We start from the raw sequence: 20,893 nt of genomic DNA, 5'->3' as shown, positions 1-20,893 counted from the left end.
ATTTAAACTGAGCTTAAATTTCTTAAATATCCAAAATAAATTATTTGAAGTGTTTATTTATTTATTAAAAGTCAAATGACGTTTTTTTTTAGAAGATCGTCTTTGAGACCGTATAGTAAAGCTGACCTCTTCCCTCCTCTTTCCAAACGCATTTTCCAACCGTTGTTAAGTGATTTCTGAAAATTTATTTTGATAAATGAGCTTAATTTTACTTTATTCCACATTCTTTAAGTTACATCTGCTCATTATTCCAAAGGTAAACATAAAATGCATAACATAGGGACTTATCTCTTACATCAAAATACTTTAATCCATTAATTTCCGCTGCGTCTTCGGTACATTCTCTTAAGTAAACAAGAAACCAAAGTGTATAATCTGTTTATGTGCATTTGCGTTCTATGTACTACGTATAATCCTTTGCTATTCGGTTTCGTGTTTGGGTAAATAAAATATATGTCAAATCGTGTAAATCCTTCTGTGTAACCTCTCTGCGTAGATGTGTGTGAAGTGTGCAAAACGACAGGGATTGATTTCGAAATAATACAATATATAGAATGAGTCACGCAGACAAATTTAAACCGAATACACTGTGTTTCGCGCTTGCATCGGTTTGCTTTTCTTATCATTTTTTCGTAGGTTTCCTTAGACTTTTTCCGTTTTTTTTTGAAAATTTAAGAAAATATATATTGTATATATATAGGCGCGAAAATTAATAATTAATTCAACATTTTTATATATACTATATAACTATATGTACTGTGTATGCATGCAGTTTCGTCGCCGCTATCGCAAATTTGCAGTGGCTGTTCTGTTCTGTTCAAATCAATTATGCATCTCTCGTCGTGTCGCCCGTGGCTGGGCGTACTAGGAATAGTGTTGCGTCCATGGGTACCTGGTTCCTGATTCCTGGTTGCTTGGTGGCTGCTCTAGGGCCTGGCTGGCCCCCCGGCTGGCTGACCTCGCTGCCGCAGGTGGCTCCTTAGGCGAAGCCGAAGCCCTCGGAGCACTCGTGAATGGCTTTCAGCAGGCAGCTCCGCAGCTTGTCGTATGACTTGTACATGGGCAGATCCAGTTGGTTGAAGCTGAAATAGGGGGATGGTGTTAATAAGGAATATATAACATCATAGGTTAAAGTATCTTATGATTAAAATTAAACATAACAAAATCTTAATTTAGATTAAATGTTCGAAATAAATAGAGATCTAAAGAAGAATTATTTCACTCTACTTTATTATAAACATCCAAAATGCCCATTTACCAGACTAACTTAAGATAAAATTTTATTAGGAAAAATCTATAATCATTATCAAAATTGAAAATATAATCCATTCCTAAATATCTGCATATTAACGATCCATTAAAAACATTATAAAAACAATCCTAATTTAATCTTAAAATGTTTATAATAGCGAAATCTAAATTTCTGTGTTTAACGATCCATAAAACATTATACTTCCAATGATCCAGTATTATCCAAGATATTCAATTTAGAATCTTTATCGTTTTCCAGTTTACGTTACTCTATTTTTTAAACTAACGATTAAAATCGAATAGCAAACCCCTATTGTCATTCTACACATTAAAAATAAACCCCGTTCTCCAAACTCTATTAAAAAATTAATAGAAAAAAAATTAATTAATAATACTCAACTTAAAACCCCCCAAGCCCATACTCACCAGGTGTGCGCACAGGGCAATCGATCGGTGGACCGATCGTCCCGATGGATTTGGAACTTCTGGATTCCGTTCATGCCCTCCAGGGAACCGAATCCCTGCAGCGGCACCTTCGACGTGCCCGTGACGAACTGCAGGAACTTGGCCCGGTCTGCTTGATCGAAGCTGCGCAAGGCGCGCCAGAACCATTGAATCTGGTGGATGGGAAGACGCCATTTAGAAAGGGACGGCAGGAGACTAGATATATATCTCACCTGGGCCGATTTGGAGGTGTACTTGTGATACTCGGTGTTCGCCTTTAGATCTTCAATGTCAATATCCGGCAGACCGGATATGAGAAGCTCCAGTTCCTGTTCGTTGAATATCGAAATTAAATGCTTTGGAATAATGTCGTAGAAGCCCTCGAGGAATGCGTCCAATCTGGTGGGGAAGGGAAGGATTAAACTCCATATCATGACCAACAACCCAATGATAATATACTCACTGCTGTCGGATGGAGCCGCTCATCTTGAGCTGGCACACCAGCTGCACGTACTCGAACTTGTTCTCCTCGGTGACGGCGGTGTCGCGACCGTTTGGCTTGAGATCACGGATCTGGGTGACACCGAACTCCTGCACCTCCGTGGAGAAGGTCAGCTCGTAGCCCAGCGTGGAGATGTCGTTCTTCATGAGATAGTCGAGACCCTTGTAGAACTCGTAGTCCTGCGACTCCATGTCCGTGTGCTTCACCTGCTTGCCCAGGATGTGCTTGTAGAAGGATCGGGTGAAGTAGCACTCCAGCAGCTTGTTGTCGTGCACGGCCTTGGCTGTTTGGATTGGAATTCAAAGGGTTTATAAGCAGCTAAGCCAGGAGAGGAATCTCTGAGCACGCTTACCAATTACGCGGCCGACGAACTTGAAGTAGCTCAGGTGATTCGGATTGGCATGGCTGGAGGGATTGATCATGTAGGTGACGCGATCGCCCGGCGATACGCAGAACAAGGCATACATCGGATTGAAGATCTCGCGCGATATGATCACATACCACTCGCGCAGCAGGCCGCCAGCATCCTGGCCCTCCTCATCTGTGGGAGAGCAGTGGAAAGTGTAAGTAAACCATGGAAGCATTAGAAGTGCAGCCTAAACTCACCCTCGAACACAATGTAGAAGCGGTTCTTCCACTCCTCCGGTCCCAGGCGGTACAGCACGCGGAAGGAATCCTCGAAGACGGTCACGCGACGCACACTGACCGTGTGCTCCTCGCGCCGTATGCCCTCATCCAGGCGCTCCAGCTCCGTCTGGAAGTACTTCCGCTTCACGTCGAAGTCCAGGATGCGCGTGTGGTCCACCAGCACAGCAAACGGTCCGTCCGAGAGATGGGTGGGCGACTGGCGCAGGATTTGGTTCAGCACGGTGCGATGCTTCTCGGCGAACTGCAGGAACTTCTGGCGATCCTGCCTCAGCTGCGCCTCGTGGGCGCTCAGCGCTGTGCTGGCGGAGCTGCTGGCCGAGAGCGGCGTATTCGTAGAGGCGTCTTGCATGCGCGGCTCATCTAATAAAAAAAAAAAAAACAGTTGGCATTAAATGTTAACAAGAAAGGTTTCGGGCCACAAACTCACCTTCGAAACTGGCCGAGCTGAGGGTGTTGGCGCTGCTCGTGTCGTCCATCGAGGGACTGTGCTCCTGGGCGGAAGACTGAGCTGCGGCTCCCAATCCTCCAGCTCCGCTGCCGGTAGCTGCCCGCATTATGGAGCCCACGACCTCAGCCAGGGAGCCGCGGCCCGACTTCTTGGCAGCGCCGCGGTGCGAGGCGTGGATGAGGAAGAAGGCCTCCACGGTGGGCTGCAGCACCAGGACGGCGAACTCGTCCTTGGACTCCTCCAGCGCCACCAGGCACTCGCTGAGCGTGTGCCACAGAACGTCCAGACAGAGGATCTGACTGAGAGTGGGCTTGGTCGACTTGCAGGCGCTCGCCGACGGATGACTGCTGCTGCCGCCGTCCCCGGGCGAAGCCCTTGCCTCATCATCATCGTCCTCCTCGTCCTCGTCGCCATCGTGGAGGGTCTGATTGGTTTCCATTGGCGGAGGCGGAGAGATGGTGCTGGCCGAGCCGGGAGCCATATCCGAACTGCTACCGCCCGAGGCTCCGCCATCGCCCTCAATGTCGATAATGTCGTCATCGTTGTCGCCGACAGCACCGGCTCCGATTCCACCGCCCGTGGCCAGGCCATTCTGCGCCTCGTACATGTCGCGCACCTGCATGAAGATCTTCAGGGTGCGCAGGAAGTACGGCTGGGCGGAGGAGTTGGACATGAGCTTCTTCATCGACGGCAGCTGCAGCTCGCAGGTGGGCTTGGCGTTCTTCGGCGCCGAAATGATCACATGCTCGGCGGTGAAGCGGTCCTGCATGATGCCCTCGTGGACGGCCAAGTTGGGCAGCAGGCTGGCTCCCGACACAGTGGGTGCCCCCGAGGTGGAGGCAGCTTGTGAGGTCGTCACCGAGCCGGCCACACCGTGATGGATGTTGTACATGCGAATCTCGTTGAGCAGCATCTGTATGGCTTGACGCACCTCCTCGGCCAGTCCCAGAATGGCAGCCGTCAAGTACTGGATGAAAATGGCATTGGATGCCTGCGAGCACTGAGTGAGGTTGACAATCAACTTGGCCACGTTGTCCAGGCCCTCGGTGGTGCCGCACTGGTGGGTCAGCACCTCGATGACCAGCTGCAGTTGCGAAAAGTTCTTCGAGTAGATCTTGCGACGCGGCTTCGACGGCGCCACTGGCAGGGCCACACTTAGAGTTGGCAACTGGGTTCGCTTTGCCGCCACATTGCTATCACCGGAGGCCGGATTTCCGCTGGCCGGAGCGGCTTGCTCCTCGCTGTTGGCCGCCAGCCCGTCGCCAATCTCCGAGGCATTGGACTGGGAGTTCTCCGCTGATGCCGCCGCTGCCGCCGCCTGGCCAATGGGTATCAGGGTGGGCATTTGGTCGCTCAGCGGCAGCTGTTCCTCCTCCTTGGGCAGCTCCGTGCTGAGCGAGGCGAGCAGCTTGACCAGCATGTCGGTGAGATGCGGCGACCGGCAGATAACCTTGTAGGGCAGCATTTCCAGCAACTGGCCGAAGGGCGATTCGCTGAACGAGAGAAAGTCGGCGGTATTCGTCTGCCACTCCCACGCCGGCTGCGAGGTGAGTGGAAACTGGGCAACGTTGGCCAATCGCACCTTGGTCTGTCTATCGATGTTCAGCACCACATCCCAGAAGTTCTTGGCATTGGTCTGATACGGCACCGAGTGCTGGCTGAGACTGCCAGTGGACACCTTGGCCGTGGCAGCCGCCTTGGCAGCAGCCGCCTTCGATGTGGAGGGAGCCTCGTCCAGGGGCGTGGCGGATTTGGGGGCAGGATGATCGTCGAGGATGCCGCGCAGCCGATTGGCCACCTGGTAGCGGCAGAAGCGTGATCGGAAGTCCAGGGTTCCACCCGGTGGCACTTCATCGACACCACGTCCTGCTAGTCCACCGCTAGGAGCACCTGCTCCTCCTCCTACTGCTCCTCCCGCTCCAGCCGTGGGCGATGGCATGCCAAAGACCGAGCTCAGTATGCGCCTGGCCTTCACCTCGCGATTGAAGGGCACAAAGCTGGACGGATAGTGCTTGGCCAGCACGAACAGCAGATCCAGGCAATTGCGCACAATCATCTGGGCCGCCTGGGGATTGATGCTGATGCTTCGGGCGCTGCCCTCGTACATGCGATTGATCAGGAAGATGTTGCTCTTGTAGCCAAAGGCCGCGTCCACGCGCAGCTTCAGCCACTCCGGCTTGCCGCCAGCCTGGCCGGCTCCAAAGTTCGCATTGTCCTCGTTGGTCTTCTGGACGATGCTGATCAGGGCGCTGATGATCCAGTCGCGGGTGGGCTCGTGGTGGCACAGGTTGCGGATGACGCGATGCAGCCGCATGCTGTTCACCTTCTGGTCCTCGACGAACAGGAAGAGTAGGAGGGTGGCCAGCGAGTCCGGATCAAGCAGGATGTTCTCGTCCTCCATCATGAGCAGAGCCAGTGGCTTGCCCATGGTCGGGGCGTGATGTGCGTGGGCATGGTGGTGCACAATCGTGGTGTGCTGGTGGTGTTGCGGCTGGGCATTGCCACTGGCGTCATACCAGATGGAGCTGTGCCAGCGTGCCTCGTCCAGGCTCTGCAGCGTGGTCTGAAAACGGGCTGTAAGGTCGAACACCCGATTAGGATTTGTAATCTTTAATGTATGGGAAGTGAAGCAACTTACATAGCGCATTGCTGGGCGGATGGGCGTCCATGCGGGCGCCATTGCGAGATTCCCAGTCGCGACGCAGGAACTGCGCCTCGGCAGCCAACTCGGGCGGCAAACTGGCGATCTGCGACTCCTCCATGTCAGTAAGTATCTAAAGATTGAACACACAATAAGTTCGATTCCCCGGAGGAAGTGGAATCCCAAAACTCACCGCTTGTCGCAGATTCTCGGGCAGGTTCTGGAAGAAGGCGGCCGTGTCCACGGGATCCTCCGGATTGGCGGTCTGGGCCGCCTGGCGCTGCTGCTCGATCCGCTGTTGCATCAGCACCTCCGACTGGATGTTCAGCGGCAGGGCCGCCAGGAACTCGGGATTCACCTCGACCAGCGAGTCGTGGGCAATTTGGATGGCATTCTGCTGCGCCCGCTGACGGATGCGCTGCATGCGCAGGTGCTCCTGGATCACCTCCTCGCGCATCTCGCTGGGCAGGGCGGCCAGGAAGGAGGGATCCACGCCCTCGGGCACCTCCAGATCCCCGAGAGCGGCTCGCACCTCGGGACTCATATCCGTTATGGTGGCTGTGGTTCCACTTGCTCCGCCAGTTGTTGTGGTTGTTGTTCCACCTGCGGCGGATTCTTCTGTTGGTGCCGGCGTTTGGGTACTGGCTGAGGCAGCTCCTTCTCCGCTCGTCTCCACTGGCGTTGGCCCTGCTGGCGGAGCCTGTGGGTTTAACGAGACAGATTCGCTGCTTTCTGGAGTCTGATCCGATTGGTTTGATTCACTAACAGCCTCGCTGTCAGCTACTCCCACTGCTGCGGCTGCTGGAGCAGGTGACTCCTCTTCTCTGGACCCAACACCGACTGTGCCGGGCCACAGGTCGTCCTCGGTGAGCACCAAAGGCGCATCACTGGGCGGTGGCGGCGGCGGTGGTGGCAGCAATAGCTGATCCTCCTCCGGTTGCGGGTCCTGCTGCTGCGGCAATATGCGGTCCAATATGCGGGGCAGCACGTCCACATCAACCTCCAGCGACGGCGGCAAGGCAAAGTTCCTGTCCGGGCCAACCACATCGGGGGCCGTGACATTCAGCTGCTCCAGTGCCGCACTGGACATGGGCGTCGGCATGGAGACAAGCGTTGGAGCTGGCGTGGAGGCGGATGCACTGTTGCGGCTGGAAATGGAGCTGTGCGCCTGGACGAGGCGCTGCAGACGGGCGGGAAGGTCGCGATTGGGCCGGGCGTTTATCAGCGCCGATCCCGAAGTGCGCGAGGAATTTGTGTGTCCACTGGACACTTGCATTCGACTGCGCACAGCCTGGCGATCGGCCAACTGGAAGGATGAAGAGCAGCCAGTGAGTATTTATAAAGTAATAATCCACTGATCAATTTACCTGTAGCAGGAGCAGCTCCGCCTCGTCCAGCCGCGAGTGGGGTCGCGATGGCCTTCCGCTGGACGGCAGGAGTGGCACCGGCGGATGGCGCTGATGCTGCAGCACCGGCACCTGCGCCGTCGGAGCGGAGGAGTTCTGCTGCGGCTGCGATTCGGCTCCATCGGCCGGCGTCCCTGCTGTTGAGGTAGCGCCTTGGCTATCCTGTTCGTTGGTCAGGTCGATCTCCGCGTAGATGTTGAAGGGCAGCTGACTGTGCTGCCGCAAACCACCGCGCTGACGAGGCGCCCGAGGGGTGGTCTGCGGCTCCAGGGTTCCACTGCCGCCAAGGGACGCTGCAAATACGATACTAAGTAAGTATTTTGGTATTTCTCAAGTCAGGACGAATACTCACTGCTTGTGAAGGAGCCAAGGTTTCCGGGGGGCGTCGCCGTACCATCACCAGTAGCACTGGCTCCCGTTCCCCCAGTCGCGCCACTAGGACCAAAGCTCGAGGGAATCAGCACAGGGATCGAGCTGCGTCGGGTGCCTCCCGTAGCAGAGGCTGCCACCGGGGGAACCACCATGCTGCTGCTGTTGTTTCCCGAGCCCGCGGACACGGCATTCGCCAGCAAACTGGACGCGATGGCGGCCGTCGCAGTGGGAGCTGCTGTGTTCGAACCCGCTGTTATGACCGAGTTCGCCGTTGCTCCGGCCGCGGCCGATGTTGTGGAGTTGGTGGCACTCTGGCGGGTGGCTTCCTCTTCCTTGCGCTGCTGGTGCGACGTCTTCAGCTCCTTGATGAGGTGCGGCAGCAGGAAGTGAGCGGCGTACAGGCAGGCGTCAGTCTGGCTCTCCATATCCAAGAGCGTGGCCTCCTCCAGCCACCAATGAAGAGCTGGCATGATGGGTGAGCAGAGGGATTAGGGATTGTAATGAGAGGAGAAGAACTCATGTACTCACCATCCTGAGTGAAGGTCTCCATCTGGGTCTCTTCCGTGGGATTCTGATGTGTCGGCATGCACACACAGTACTGCTGGTCCAGATAGAGCAACCGTCGGCGCACTCCGTTCGTGCAGAGCGTGGCATTCGGATGCTGTCCGGTGGTGCCGCCGTTTGCTCCGCCACCGCTGACGCCGCCGCCACCAGGGGCGGATCCTCCGCCACTTCCCCCACCGCCGCCGGCGCCACCGCTCACCGATGGTTGTTCGTCCAGCAGGTTGCTTATGTTCTGGCCACTGCCAGAGGCACCACCAGGGCGCTCCGACATGGTGGGCGTAAGGAAGGCGTTCACCTCGCCACCGTTGGCATTGCCACCACCAGCTGCTACGCTGCCTGAGGCACCACCGAGGCCAGAACCACCCGACACTCCAATGAAATTGAAGTCCGGGGCCATCCAAGAGCCCGATGAGGGTCGCAGGGCGGCGGAGGCGATGGCTCCTATGCTGGCTGTTGTTCCGCCCGTTGAGGAGCCTCTACCAGATCCGCCGGCCGCTCCAGAGACGCCTGAACCGCTGCCACCACCACCATTGCCGCCATTCACATCAATGTCTAGGGGCTGGGCGATGGAGCTGTTCATCCGCACGCGGAATCCGACAGGCGGTGTGGGCATCAAGCCACTGCCCAAAAATTGGTACGGATAGGACTCCCCCTGGGCAACCGTTGGACCGCCAATTGGGTCGACATCGGGATCACCATCGGGATCAGCATCCACGTCATCGTCCTCGTCGTCCACCTCGTCATCAGGATTGGGACGACTGGCGGAGTTATCGCCGGGGGCGTTGACCGCTGCACTGCGTCTGGGACGATTGTTGGACGAGACCAGGGCGAGGGCAATGTCTATTTGGTTCTCCAACTCCGATTCCATGACACTCAGACCCTCCTCGCGATCCTCATCGTCGTTGTCCTCGTCATCATCATCGTCGTCGTCCACATCATCCTCATCCTCGTCATCGTCGTCGTCGTTATCCACATCCGCATCGTTGGACGCCGTCTCCGAGGATTCCGGCTCGTAGATGTGATCAAAGACCTCGATGAACTGGCGCGGTCGTTCCTCATCCACATCCGTCTCGCTGTGCTCGTCCACATCCTCATCCGGTGCGTCGTCATCCTCGTCTTCGTCCTCCTCATTGCGCTCGTCATTCTCCGTGGAGGCATCCGAATCCGATTCGGAAGTGCTGACATCGCCCAGCAGCGAGGCGTTCAAATCGCGTGGCCCACTTGGCGCACCCGTATCCGAGGATGTGGAAGCGCCATCACTGCCGCCGCCGCCGCCGATCCCATTGTCATTAACAACACCTGCGTTGGAACCGTTGCCGCTGCCGCCATTGCCGCCGCTGCCCACATCCACATCCGGATTGGTGCGCAGGCGAGGATCTCCACTGCCAGAATTGTTGCCCGAGCTGGCCGATCCAGCTGTGGCGTTGCCGCCGTTCTGCTGTCCAGATGAGCCGGCTCCTGCGGATCCGCTGCCGGATCCGGCGCCACCGCCGCTTCGCGAGGCCAGGCGCAGTCCCTCGCTCTGCAGGAAGTCGTCCCACAGCTGGTCAAAGTTCAGCACTGGTCGCACTGGGCCACCGCCAGTCGAGGATTGCCCGGCTGCCGATGAGCCAGAGCTCACGTTGGGCGGCGGATCGTTGGTATCGCCACCATTGCTGCGCTCCTCGACCACATCGATAACGGCTGCAGTGCCTCCCCCAGATCCAGATCCAGATACGCCTCCTCCTCCTCCTCCGCCGGCTCCCGCGCCTCCGCCGCCCACCCCGCCAGAGCCCGGAGCAGCCGAGTCCTCAGAGTCCACGGCCATCTCGTCCGAGTTGAAAATGAACTCGAAGGCATGTCGCCGATCAGACAGCACATTACGTATGATGTCGCGCAGCACATGCTCGCCTCCCATCGCATTCGAGCGCTCCACTGCGGCACTGACCGCAGTGCGTGCCGCCAGGCGAGGATATAGTCGTCGGTTGATGATCGTCCCGTAGGTGTTGCCCGCTCCCGGTCCGGTTCCATTGCCACCGCCGGCGGCGTTGTTGCCATTCCCGGTACCATTCGCTCCGCCAGCTCCGCCGGTGCCGAAGAGGATCCTCTTCGAGCCCAGCGTTGTGGTGGACACACTGAATCGGAGCAGGATCTCCATGGGTCGCAGGATGGCCGCCAGGGTGCTGAGCGTGTTGTGGTTGGACAGATCCTTGTACTGGGCCACCTTGGTCAGGTAGGTCATCACGCCCTGGCGCAGGAGCACGCGGTACATGTTGTTGCGGTGCATGTGCACCTTGTCGTACAGCATGGGCGACTCAATGAGGTTGGGGAACAGGCTCATCAGGACCTGCAGTCGCGTGTGCTTCTCGGCTGAGTCCGGCTGGGCCAGGGCTCTGGCCACCGCCGCGTGCAGCTCCTCGGCCACGTGGACCTGGACGCCGGGCTGCTGGTAGCAGTCCGACAACGAGCAGATCAGCACCCGCGTCATGGTGCTGACCTCGGGCACATGATGCCGCTGGGTTATGGGCAGAAAGCGATCCAGGAGCACGCCGAGGAAGGTCTGCTGCGGCGCCGAGATCAGGGGACTGTCCGCCGGCGTGTAAATGTGGGACAAGAGGACGCGCGGGACCAGCGACTGGTAGGCCCGCGTGGAGTCCGCCAGTAGCTTCAGCAGGGTTGCTCGCGAGATGGTCGGCTTGGCGTGGGTGTGTCCGCTGGTTGGGATGTGCCAGGTGCAGCAGCATGGCTCGAACTTTTCCGAGGCCTGGGCCTGGCCAGCAGCTGCTCCTCCTCCGCTGCCGCCCGAGGATTGCTTCTTGCTGCTCACGGGCGCGGGGGTTTCCTGGAAGCGGAAATACAACTAATAGGATAGTATTTAGTGAGTAAATGCTTGACAACTCAAAAAAAGGTGTTTTTCAAAGCCTCATTTCATATAGCGATGATGGCCATGCATACAGAACTGAAAGCTTCAGCAATAGACGTACCTCGTCATCATGGCATCCCTGTGTCGTGCCTGGTGGCTGATCCGGCTGCAGCAGCTCGGCGGCCCCCTGTCCACGATCCGAAGATCCAGTTCCGCCGTAGTGCCAGCAGGGCTGCACTAGTCCATGCAGCAGATCCTTGAGCACGGCCACCGACGACTGCACCTGCGGGTCGTCCTTGAGGTCATTCTTGGCCGATGGCGGCGGCGTCGGTGTCTGGGAATGGGGCGTGGCCCCGCCGGCCGCCGCAGTCGGCTGCTGGCCAAACTTGGACTTGACCATGACACGGGCATCGTTCGTGCTCAGCATGTACTCGCCCTTGAGCATCTCCTTGGCGGCGGCCACAAAGATCTGCGGATTACGCGACACTGCCGACGACACCTGGGTCAGCACGAAGATGAGGTCGCGATGGCCCACGGGCACGATGCCGGCTGCCCGCATGCCCAGCACTCGCTCCATGGCCTCCTGCAGCACGGGCGGCGCCTCGAGCACATGGCGCAGGATAATGTTCGCATAGGTGGGGAAGCCCATGAAACTGCAGGCCTGCTGCAGGTGCAACAGCATCCGCACTCCGCCCCGCCGGATGAACACCTGGGCATTGTCGTAGTTCCGGGTCAATCTCGCACAGAGTCGCAGCAGCGAGAGCTTCGTCTCGTTGAGCATCAGGTGCGCCGGCTGCAGCAGGTCCACAATGCTGCCGATAATGCGGCCGCAGTCGAACTTGCTCAGGCCCACCTGCTCCTCGTTGAGTATGATTTTCTGGGTGCGTTTGGGTATGGGTGGCGAGCCGCCAGGCTGGGATTTCACCTTGGCAGCGGCTGCGGCGGCCGCGCTCTTTTGCCGCGACTTGCTGCGCGTCGTCATGGCGGCCAGTGGAGATCCGCCACTGGCACCGGTTGCGCCCTCTTCGTTCGCTCCCTCCTCGTTGGAGTTTCCAGAGCCGTCCTGCTGCGGCGGCTGCGGCTGCTGGCCATCGGTGAAGTTGACCAGCTGGCGCAGGGAGATCAACTCATCGGAATGCACGGTTCCCGAACCGTCGGGTGCGGTGCGCACCACGCGGTTCAGCATGTGCTCCACCTTGTGCAGGACCATCGGATTGTGAAGCGAGGTGATGGCCTCGCTGAGCTTCAGGGCCGGGCAAACGGGCCGATGTGTGCCGGACGCCTCGCTGACCTGCGTCATGCAGTTCAGACTCACGGTGCAGCGCTGTCGCCCGATGTTGATGTGCAGCCAGCGCTCGCCGGCGGCGTAGGCATTGCGGATCAGCTCGTTGTTGGCCTCCGAGTAGGCATTCCACTTGCCCGTGGAGGCGTCGTACCAGCGCCACACATCGCTGCTGACCGCCCGCATGTTGGCCTTGCGCTGCAGGATGTGGCTGATGCTGTCGATGGCATCAATCAGATCCACCAGATTCTGCACCCACCGCGGCACTGTGGCCCGCTGCTGGCCGGTACTGGTGTCGCTGGATTGCTCCAGCATCCACTGGCTCATGCAGTCCAGCAGCTTGACCAGCGACACCATGGCATCCTGGGCGGTTATCGCCTCCACCAACGGCCGGTGCAGATCACTGTAGTTCTCCTCCAGCAGCAACGTCGATGTCTTGAGGCGCACAAACAGCCGGGTGGCCGTCATCCCAGTCAAACATTCCTCCAGGCGTGTGGCCTTCGATCCGCTTGACTTGGATGGTTCGAACAGCTGCAAGGTGAAGTCCACCCACTGGATGATGTTGCGCACAAAGTTGGTGACAAACACCTGCTTGTTCAGGTGATTGTGGCGTCTGTAGAGCACGGCTATCAGGTCCGCGGCACTGTTGACCGTATCCGGTATGGCTTCCATGAACTCGAAGGCCCTCGAGATGGCCTCGTCACAGAATCGATCGAAGATCAGCGACGGCATCAGCTTGAGGTGCTTGTAGTCATAGCTGGAGTTCGCCGAAGCGGAGGATTTGCTCTGCGTCGACTCCCCGTCCGCCGGCAGATCCATGTCAATGTCCATTGTGGAGGCCGACGGCGGTGGTGGCGGCGGAGGAGCAGAGCCGCCTGACTGCCCACCAGTCGTGGACAGCGCACTGGCCTCCGGGTTGTTAAGCAGGTAGTCGGTGGCCTCCTCCAAGGAGGCATTCGTCCTCAACGCCTCGATGACATGGTAGTGCATGAAGCCCATGTCTGTCAGCGTCTTGATGTGATCCGCGTTCAGACCATCGTCCGTGCTCCGGATGTACAGGTTCTCGAACTTGATCTCCTTCATCCGCGTGTGATAGCGATCCAGCAGGGTCTGGTGCGACTTGATCAGGTGCTTCAGGATCAGGATCATGGTCTCGAACATGCTGGGCCCGTAGTTCGGAATCGGGCGTCGTGCCCAGATTCTGCGCAGTGCTTGCATGGCCAGCTGGTGGATGTGTATTAGGTAGAAGACGGGCTCAAACGGAACCGAGTCGGGCAGATAGTTGAGCCGGGGGCTCATGGTGTACGGCGAGTCCAACATGGCGCGGGGATTCACCATTTTCTCGAGCAGCTGCAGCCAGGCGTCGAGGAACTCGCCAGTGCCCTCCGGACAATCGCGCTTGTCATCCTCGTGCGACTGCATCAGGTCCTCCATGGAGGCCCACTGGTCGAACTCGAACTTCTGGGAGACATTGTCCAGCGACAGGGCCCAGTAGAACATCTCAAAGAAGGCCTTCAGTCCGTTCTCGGCGCAGAATTGTGATATCATCAGGTGGAAGGCGCTGCGCTTGTCGTCGAACAGCATTGGACCCGTGAATCCCACCGAGCAGATGAGGAAGGTGAGCTTCAGCTTGGGCACGGGCTTGGGCAGGATGCTCTCGTGACTGAATCCGTTCACCAGGATCGAGCTGAGGATGCGGGCTATTTCGCGCGCCTCTGGCGTAGGAACTTTGTTGATATTACTGATCAAGTCGTTGATGCGACGCTGTCGCGTCTGTGGCGAACCCACCGATAGCTTCACCAGCGTGCCCAGCAGCTCGGCCAGTGCTCTGCCCAGCCGCGAACTGGCTGCCAGCAGGGATTTGATGTATCGGAACTGCTCCTCGGGCGTGTACTTTGTCCGGAATTCCGCAGCGCGCTCCAGTTTTCTCGACAGTTCCGCTTCGGTGAGGGGATCCGCGGTGCCCGCTGCCGCCGACATCTGGGCCGCGATCTCATCCCAGATGAGATCCGGATGCTGGGTGGGCTCGTCCGAGCACAGATTCAGCAGGATGGTGCTCTCCCACACCAGCGAAATGTACAGCTGAACGAGTTGCTGCAGCAGTTGGACTCCGGTCTCCCGGTTCACTCCCCAGCGCTTGAGGAGAATGGCTCGCATGTCGTTGGAGGCGTTGCGGCACAGATGCACCAGCATCACCACATAGCCGTGCACAAAGCTCATGTTGTGCAGTATGGGCGTGTACTCGGCGTTGGCGAAGCCGTCCTCCAGTCGCTGGCAGCAGACGAGTTCCGCCAGCAGGACACTGCCGCCGGGAAAGGTGAAGTGCTTGATCAGCGGCTTCAGCTGGGCCACTATGTCGGCCAGCTGCTTGAGCGCCACATCCAGCACTTTGGTCTCCTGCGCCTGGCTGAGTATGGCCTTGCAGACATTCGCCACGGCCTGCGAGGTGGTGGACACTGGCGAGTCCACCGGCAGATTTGGCAGCGACAGCAGCTGCAGGATGGGCTTTAGTCCCCCATGGAGAACGAACTCGCGACAGTGGTCGCCATTGGGGCTGTTGCTGAATATCGCCTCGATGAACTTCATCACGTTGAGGATGTAGTCGATCAGTGGTATGGCCTCTCGCTCCGGTGGCGTTACCACTTTGACGGCCTGCGATGTGGCCACTGGTGTTCCGGAAGCCCCGGCTACACCTCCGGCCTGTTGAGCCCTTGGTGTGGTCGCCCCAGTACTTTGACCCGGAGTCGTGGGCTGCTGTTGCTGCTGCGAAGCGGAGCTCATTTCATCATCATCGTCGTCGTCATCGCCGCTGCTGTCGTTCGTATCGGCTGCCCCCTGGAGCACCGAAGCCGATCCTCCCGAGCCAGCCACCATGACCATGGGCGAGGGTGTGGAGGCCACGTGATGGGCACCGCCATGGCTGCCGGAACCGGAGCCGGAGCCACTGCTCTCCTTATTCGCCCGCCAGCAAATGAAACTGGGATCGGAGCCCAGGCGGACCAGCTCATTCAGGAGCCGGACAATCGCCTCCGTGGCATCGGTTCGCAAGTACGGATGATGTTTGATTAGATCGTCCATGGCATTGCCCAAATTGGTGGCCGTATCGCCCAGCGGATCCGAGGAGCGGCGCCGCCGCATGGCCACCAGGTAGTCGGGCGAAAGCAGCACCTTCAGCACCTTGTCGAACGGATCGTAGGAAAGGAACTCAAACAATCCGCGCTCGTTTAAGCACAAGGCGGAAAAGACATTGGGCAGGGATCCCAGCACCTCCCGGGTGGCTGGTACATCCTTCTGGAGCAGCGCCTTCAGCATCACACTGGTGATGCCCAGATCCTGCAGCGAGGAGAGCAGCGACGGTTCGTTGAACACGTAAACGGTGACCACATCGGTGGCCAGCAGGAACAGCGAGGGGCCATAGTACTCCGCATTGGCTATTATGTGGCGCAGCGACTGGGTCAGACTAGTCTCCATGATGTTGCGCATGTTGCTGAAGTGGGCATGGTCCTGGATGCTCTTCTTCAGGAAGTTCAGCATCGACTTGAGCAGCGCCGCCCGCTGGGTGACGCAGGATGGCTTCTTCGGCGCCAGGCTGCTCGGCAGCTGCGAGGAAAGCTCCGCCTTGCGCTCGGCCAGTGGACGGGCGTAGTAACTGTTCGTGGGATACATGATGGCCGGCGGCCGGGCGGCACTTCCATCTCTGTTGATTAGTCCTATGTTCGGTCCGGATGCACCCGAAGCTCCTGCTCCGCTGCCGCCAGCCTGGCTGCGTGCTCCCCCAATGTCCAGGAGACCCGCTCCTGATTCAGCTCCTCCACTGTGCTCGTGGTAAGCTCTGTAGGCGCTGCTCCCGGCTCCTGTGAGGCCGTCGCTCGAGTTCTCGCGACGCGGCGATCCACTGCCACTGGCCACGGAGGTATTCTCTCCGGCTCCGTCTGGAAAAGGTGGAAAGAGTAACCAGAAAGGAATTTATAGTGTTTTGGCCAAAAATGCCTAGTAATTATCTAAACAGATAACGTAAATGCATTGTTAATACCAAAGTTAAGAGATATCATAGAAATATTACTTTCCTGGAAGGGTTTTTAATTAGAAATGGTCTCTTTTGATAACATTTTGCCTACCCCTTGCTTGTCTTGCTTAATATATTTAGCTAATAGATTTTAATCCCGAAAGATTACTAAAAATATATTCTAGATTTAAGTTACCTAAGTTTTGCAGGTGCTGCTTAATATATTTAATATTTCCGACCCCAGACATCAGTCTTAAAAAACACATATATAGAAGAATGACCAGAATAAAGAAAAACTTTACATTCAATAAAATTCTAGCTAGGTACAAGTCGTTTTCATAAGTAAGATATATTTAGGATTTAAGACCTCATCAAGTTTATAAACAAGGGAATGCCCTTCAAAGAATCCCGCTAACTTATGTCGCCACCCACCTTCCACATCCTCGTCGACTTGGTCCAGAGAGGTGTCCAGTTTGTGGTCGTCGCGCAGCGTCGACTCCTTCAGCGTGATGCCGATATCGGCCAGTGCCTTGCAGCAGCTCTTGATCTCCTTCTCCAGCCGGTCAATGAACACGTTCAGGCCGTTGTTCTGATGGAACCGGGCGATATCTATGTTGGTGATCAGGTCGATCACCCGCACCGCCCGCGTCACGAACGTGATGTGCTCGAGGTCGACCCCCGGCCAGCTGATGACGCACAGGAGGGACTGCATCATGCCGCTCTTAACCAGCGCCGAGCCGCCCATCTCGTAGCTGGCCAGGTGGTACAGCAGCGAGAAGAGCGACGTGGCCAGGATGAGCGGGTAGCGCTCCGTGAGCCCGTGGGTTGTTAAATTATCGATGCAGTCGCGCACTAACAGCGGCAGCGTTCCGCCCTGCCGTTCCGCTCCTGTATAGTGAACGATCTTCATCAGACGCGATCCGGCCCTGCTGCACAGAAAACAAGAGAGGACAAGCAATTATCGGGGGATCAAAAATCCGGACAATCGATCGCCTACCTTGGCACATTCGGATTGCGGTCAAAGTGCAGCATGGAGGTGAGAGTGCGCAGCACTGCCGCCCGAATCTCCACGAGATGCACGTCCTCTTTGTCGATCAGCTCGCAGAGCTCCTCGCCGAAGCCGGCGTACAACACCTTGTCCGTGTTGTCCTGCAGGGCATTGGAGTAGATCAGTATGGAGACGGCCTGAAGGCGCGCCTGGACGAACTGGAGGCGCAGTTTGTAGTTGTTGAAGCCTGAGATCAAGCGCACCCGATGAGCAATGCGCATCTGGGGGGAACACAAGGAGGAGTTATACCAGATGTATTCAAAAATAAAATGTATCTGTTTATAAGACCCACCTTGATTGCCTCACTGGGCTTTGAGATCTGTCCGGCAATCGTCTTGATCACCTCGGGAGCTGATGCCGTGTGGCAGAGGTCCATCATGTCCGGGATTTCCAGCTGGGCGGCATGACCGTGCTCGTCCACATAGTCGATGCACAGCTGGTAGAGAAACTCCAGCTTTGGCTCGCCAATGCAGCAGTCCTTGAGCGACAGTCCGTAGTTGGGATCACCCCAGCGCTAAAAGCAATCATTATTCATAAAAATACGGACAGTGTCAAGGGACAAACTCAGCCCACCTCGGCTATATTGAAGAGCTTGACAATAAGTAGCTCCTTTTTCTCGAACGGCAGGCGGGGTATGAAGTTGCTGCGCTTGGAGAACATGTACAGCAGATTGAGGACGGCCAGGACGATGTCCATGTTCTGCGAAGAGAGCAGCACGGTCAGGTGCTCGATGGAATTGTAAAGGTGCCGCGAGAAGGAGTGCTCAATCAGCAGTGTGGTGAAGTTAAGTACGTGCAGCAGCAGTGTGACATCCTGGGGAGGAAAAATAGAGTAATATATACAACAATAATTCACAGAAAGCATATGGGTGGTGTAGCGATACCCAATATAATCTTTTAAAGAACAACACAGTTTGTCTTGTGTTTCGAAGTCCCAGAATTATATCGAAAACAACTTTTCAAGCCCAATTCTGTGATAGGATCTTTTGTATATACATAAAACTTTATAGATTTGCGAATTTTTGTACATTTAATTGATGAAACTTTAACACAAGATGGAACCTTCAGGGAATTCTGGGACTTTTTTGGGGATACACCGTAGAAAAGTAAACGATGTCCTTACCGTTTCCTGGAAATTGGTGTCGCACTGCAGCACGAACTCGTTGGCGTTCACATGGCGCGACGCCTCCTCGAGGATCTTGTCGAACCGGTCCAGGATCTCGATCCAATGGTACAGCTCGCACTTGCCGTAGATCCACACGTGGATGGTGTCGAGGAACTCGAGGAGTTCGGCCCGAGTCCGCCGCTTGGTCAGCTCGTCGATGAGCTCACGGCACTCGGCCGTCAGCTCCGAGGAGCCCTTCTTCAGCTTCACCGTGTCCACCTTCATTGCGGCAGTTGTTGCGGGAGCCTCTGCAGCCTCTCGAGCAGCAGGTGGCCACCACTGGCGGCGGTGGTGGTGGTGTTGCTCCCCCTCCGCCTCCTCTGCCTCCTACTCCTCTAGCCTCCGCCTCCGCCTCCTTGGGTTGGCTGGGCTTCGGGTGGGCGGTTTGTGTACAGATTGGGTGGTTTAGGGCGAACCAGTCGTCGGGCGTCGATTGTTTATAGGCTGGGCATCGAGTTGCGGTTCAAAGGTATACGTCAGCGTGTTCAATAAACTGCAAGTGTATTTGGAAGTGTTACTTGTTGAGGTCAATTTTGTGAAAATGTATAAAATAAAACGCCAAAACAAAACCAAACAAGAAAAAAAAAAAACAAAAAACACATGCGTTTGTGGGCGCTTTGATTGAGAGTTTTAATTCCGATTTATGGGGTTTTCCTTTCACACTCTCACGCGCTCTCTTCGCCCCTTTCTCTCTCGTTCTCGTGCTTTTCGCATTTTCGCAAGCTAACTGCACCTGTCAGCTGAGCGAGCCCGACTTGGATTTCCGATTCAGTTGTTGTTGTGCACTATTTTCTTTCACAAACATTTCGAACCCCTGCAAACATTTTCCACGGCGGTAGACACACTTTAGCGACTCTTAGGAGCTGAAAACGATCTTCACGTCACTTCTGCGTGACGTTAGGAGGGTCAGTGTAACGGTAGTTAGGTGGAAGTGACATTTAAGAGGTGTCATCAAAGTGTCAGATAGTCACAGCTGACTTACTGTGCAAAGTCACTTTACCAACACTCTTTCCAATCGGAAAGTGTTTAATAAGAATATATCATCTTCCTTCACTTTTACCATACAAACACTAGCGATCTCGCGGCTAAACAGTCCCTGGTCTTGCTTTCTCTTTTCTTGGTCATCCACAAGTGACTCGGAATACATTCTTTTGCCGCACAGATATTGTTTTTGAGAAGGTTTTCCTTGCTTTTCTTTTTCCAGAAGTTACCGGGACTTCTAGCCGATAGGCGATAGTTTGCTTATCCAATTGCTTGCAGGGACGCAACATGTTTGAGCGAAATGTCAAATGAGCGCCAAGCGCAGAAAGGTGCAAGGCGAAGAGAGGGAGAAAGGAGAGAGGAAGAGAGAGAGCGAATAGGAGAAGCAGAGGAGAAATGCGTAAGTCAAGGTTGGCACAACAACAAAACAGGAGACTGCAGCAAACTAAGCTCCTTTTTCGCCCACACACACTCACAATACGCGTACGAACAGAAACACGCACTCTTTTTACGCCAATTTCCCCTGAATTCACAATAAACAAGTGAAAATGAGGAAAGTACGCATGTATGTGTCTGCTGCTTCACCGAATTTTCATTATTGCAGCACTAACAACAACAACAGAAACTCTCTCCTCCCTCCGCTGCATTTCTCCTTCCTTTCAGGGCTGTTTCGGGCTCAAACATGCTCTCTTTTCCCACACGCGAATTTATAGCGTATTAAAAACTGAAGAAAAGTACCGTAGCTGTAATTCAACACACAAAAAAAACGAAAAGAAAGAGACCTACAAAAAGAAATTGCCACAGTCAGAACAGAAACAATGCAGTGGGTGAGCGTGTGTCTGTGTGGGTGCGTTGCGAGTGTGTGCGGGCTTGTGCCCGAACTGGCGTTGGTGTGCGTGTGTCTGTGCGATCTCGGAAATGCGACTGGCGATACTCACAATTATATTTAACTGCAGCATATTGCTGCTATTGTTATTTCGGTCTAAAACGCTCTAGTTTCGGTAATTTAACAATCTCGGTTTTTGTGAAATGAAATTTCCACAGACAAAATGCAAGCATATATAGTGTGACCACGCTCCGCAAACGCTCCAATTCGCTGCAATCGGCTCCGCCTATCGATGACTATCGGTGTCGATAGGCTGTGCACTTTATTACATTTCGGGATATTAAAAGGCTTTGAAATGGGTTTTTGTGGCCGATTTTGATAAATAGATGTAATATTAACAAAAAAATAGGTGGAAACTCGCCTGGAGATCTTCATATGAAATGGCAATCAGCTTATCGATAGCTACAC

At 55.7% G+C, this 20,893-nt stretch overlaps 1 protein-coding gene across 4 annotated transcripts; it reads right to left on the bottom strand.

Moving 5' to 3' along the window:
• Positions 1–162: 162 nt before the first annotated feature.
• LOC108033055 (E3 ubiquitin-protein ligase HUWE1) lies at positions 163–20,697 on the bottom strand. 4 transcript variants are annotated; one of them, XM_044093528.2, is made up of 19 exons: positions 20,538–20,697; positions 18,577–19,111; positions 18,028–18,267; positions 17,747–17,968; positions 17,404–17,675; positions 16,839–17,335; positions 11,240–16,332; positions 8,241–11,115; positions 7,693–8,175; positions 7,302–7,633; positions 6,128–7,240; positions 5,932–6,067; positions 3,273–5,867; positions 2,804–3,205; positions 2,550–2,738; positions 2,159–2,480; positions 1,929–2,094; positions 1,678–1,868; positions 163–1,082 (listed from the first exon to the last, which is right to left on the bottom strand). In XM_044093528.2, the coding sequence occupies exons 2-19, from the start codon at positions 18,841–18,843 to the stop codon at positions 980–982; spliced, it is 15,498 nt and encodes a 5,165-aa protein (XP_043949463.1). In that variant the 5' UTR covers positions 18,844–19,111; positions 20,538–20,697; the 3' UTR covers positions 163–979. The 4 variants fall into 4 exon arrangements, with proteins under 4 accessions (XP_043949463.1, XP_016962674.1, XP_043949464.1 ...); XM_017107185.3 differs by having other exon boundaries at positions 8,241–11,097; XM_044093529.2 differs by having other exon boundaries at positions 16,839–17,332.
• Positions 20,698–20,893: the final 196 nt, after the last annotated feature.

Source organism: Drosophila biarmipes, chromosome X, assembly GCF_025231255.1.
Source record: "Drosophila biarmipes strain raj3 chromosome X, RU_DBia_V1.1, whole genome shotgun sequence".
Taxonomy (NCBI): Eukaryota; Metazoa; Arthropoda; class Insecta; order Diptera; family Drosophilidae; genus Drosophila; species Drosophila biarmipes.
This window is presented reverse-complemented; position numbering and strand designations above follow the sequence as displayed.

What these genes read in the sequence shown, in the direction of transcription:
- LOC108033055 (XM_044093528.2), bottom strand. Translation starts at nt 18,843, where the DNA reads ATGAAGGTGGACACGGTGAAGCTGAAGAAGGGCTCCTCGGAGCTGACG. An exon ending in GGAGACCTTCACTCAGGATG is followed by an intron (nt 8,176 to 8,240) that starts GTGAGTACATGA and finishes CCATCATGCCAG; the next exon opens with CTCTTCATTGGTGGCTGGAG. An exon ending in ACACCTCCAAATCGGCCCAG is followed by an intron (nt 1,869 to 1,928) that starts GTGAGATATATA and finishes CCCATCCACCAG; the next exon opens with ATTCAATGGTTCTGGCGCGC.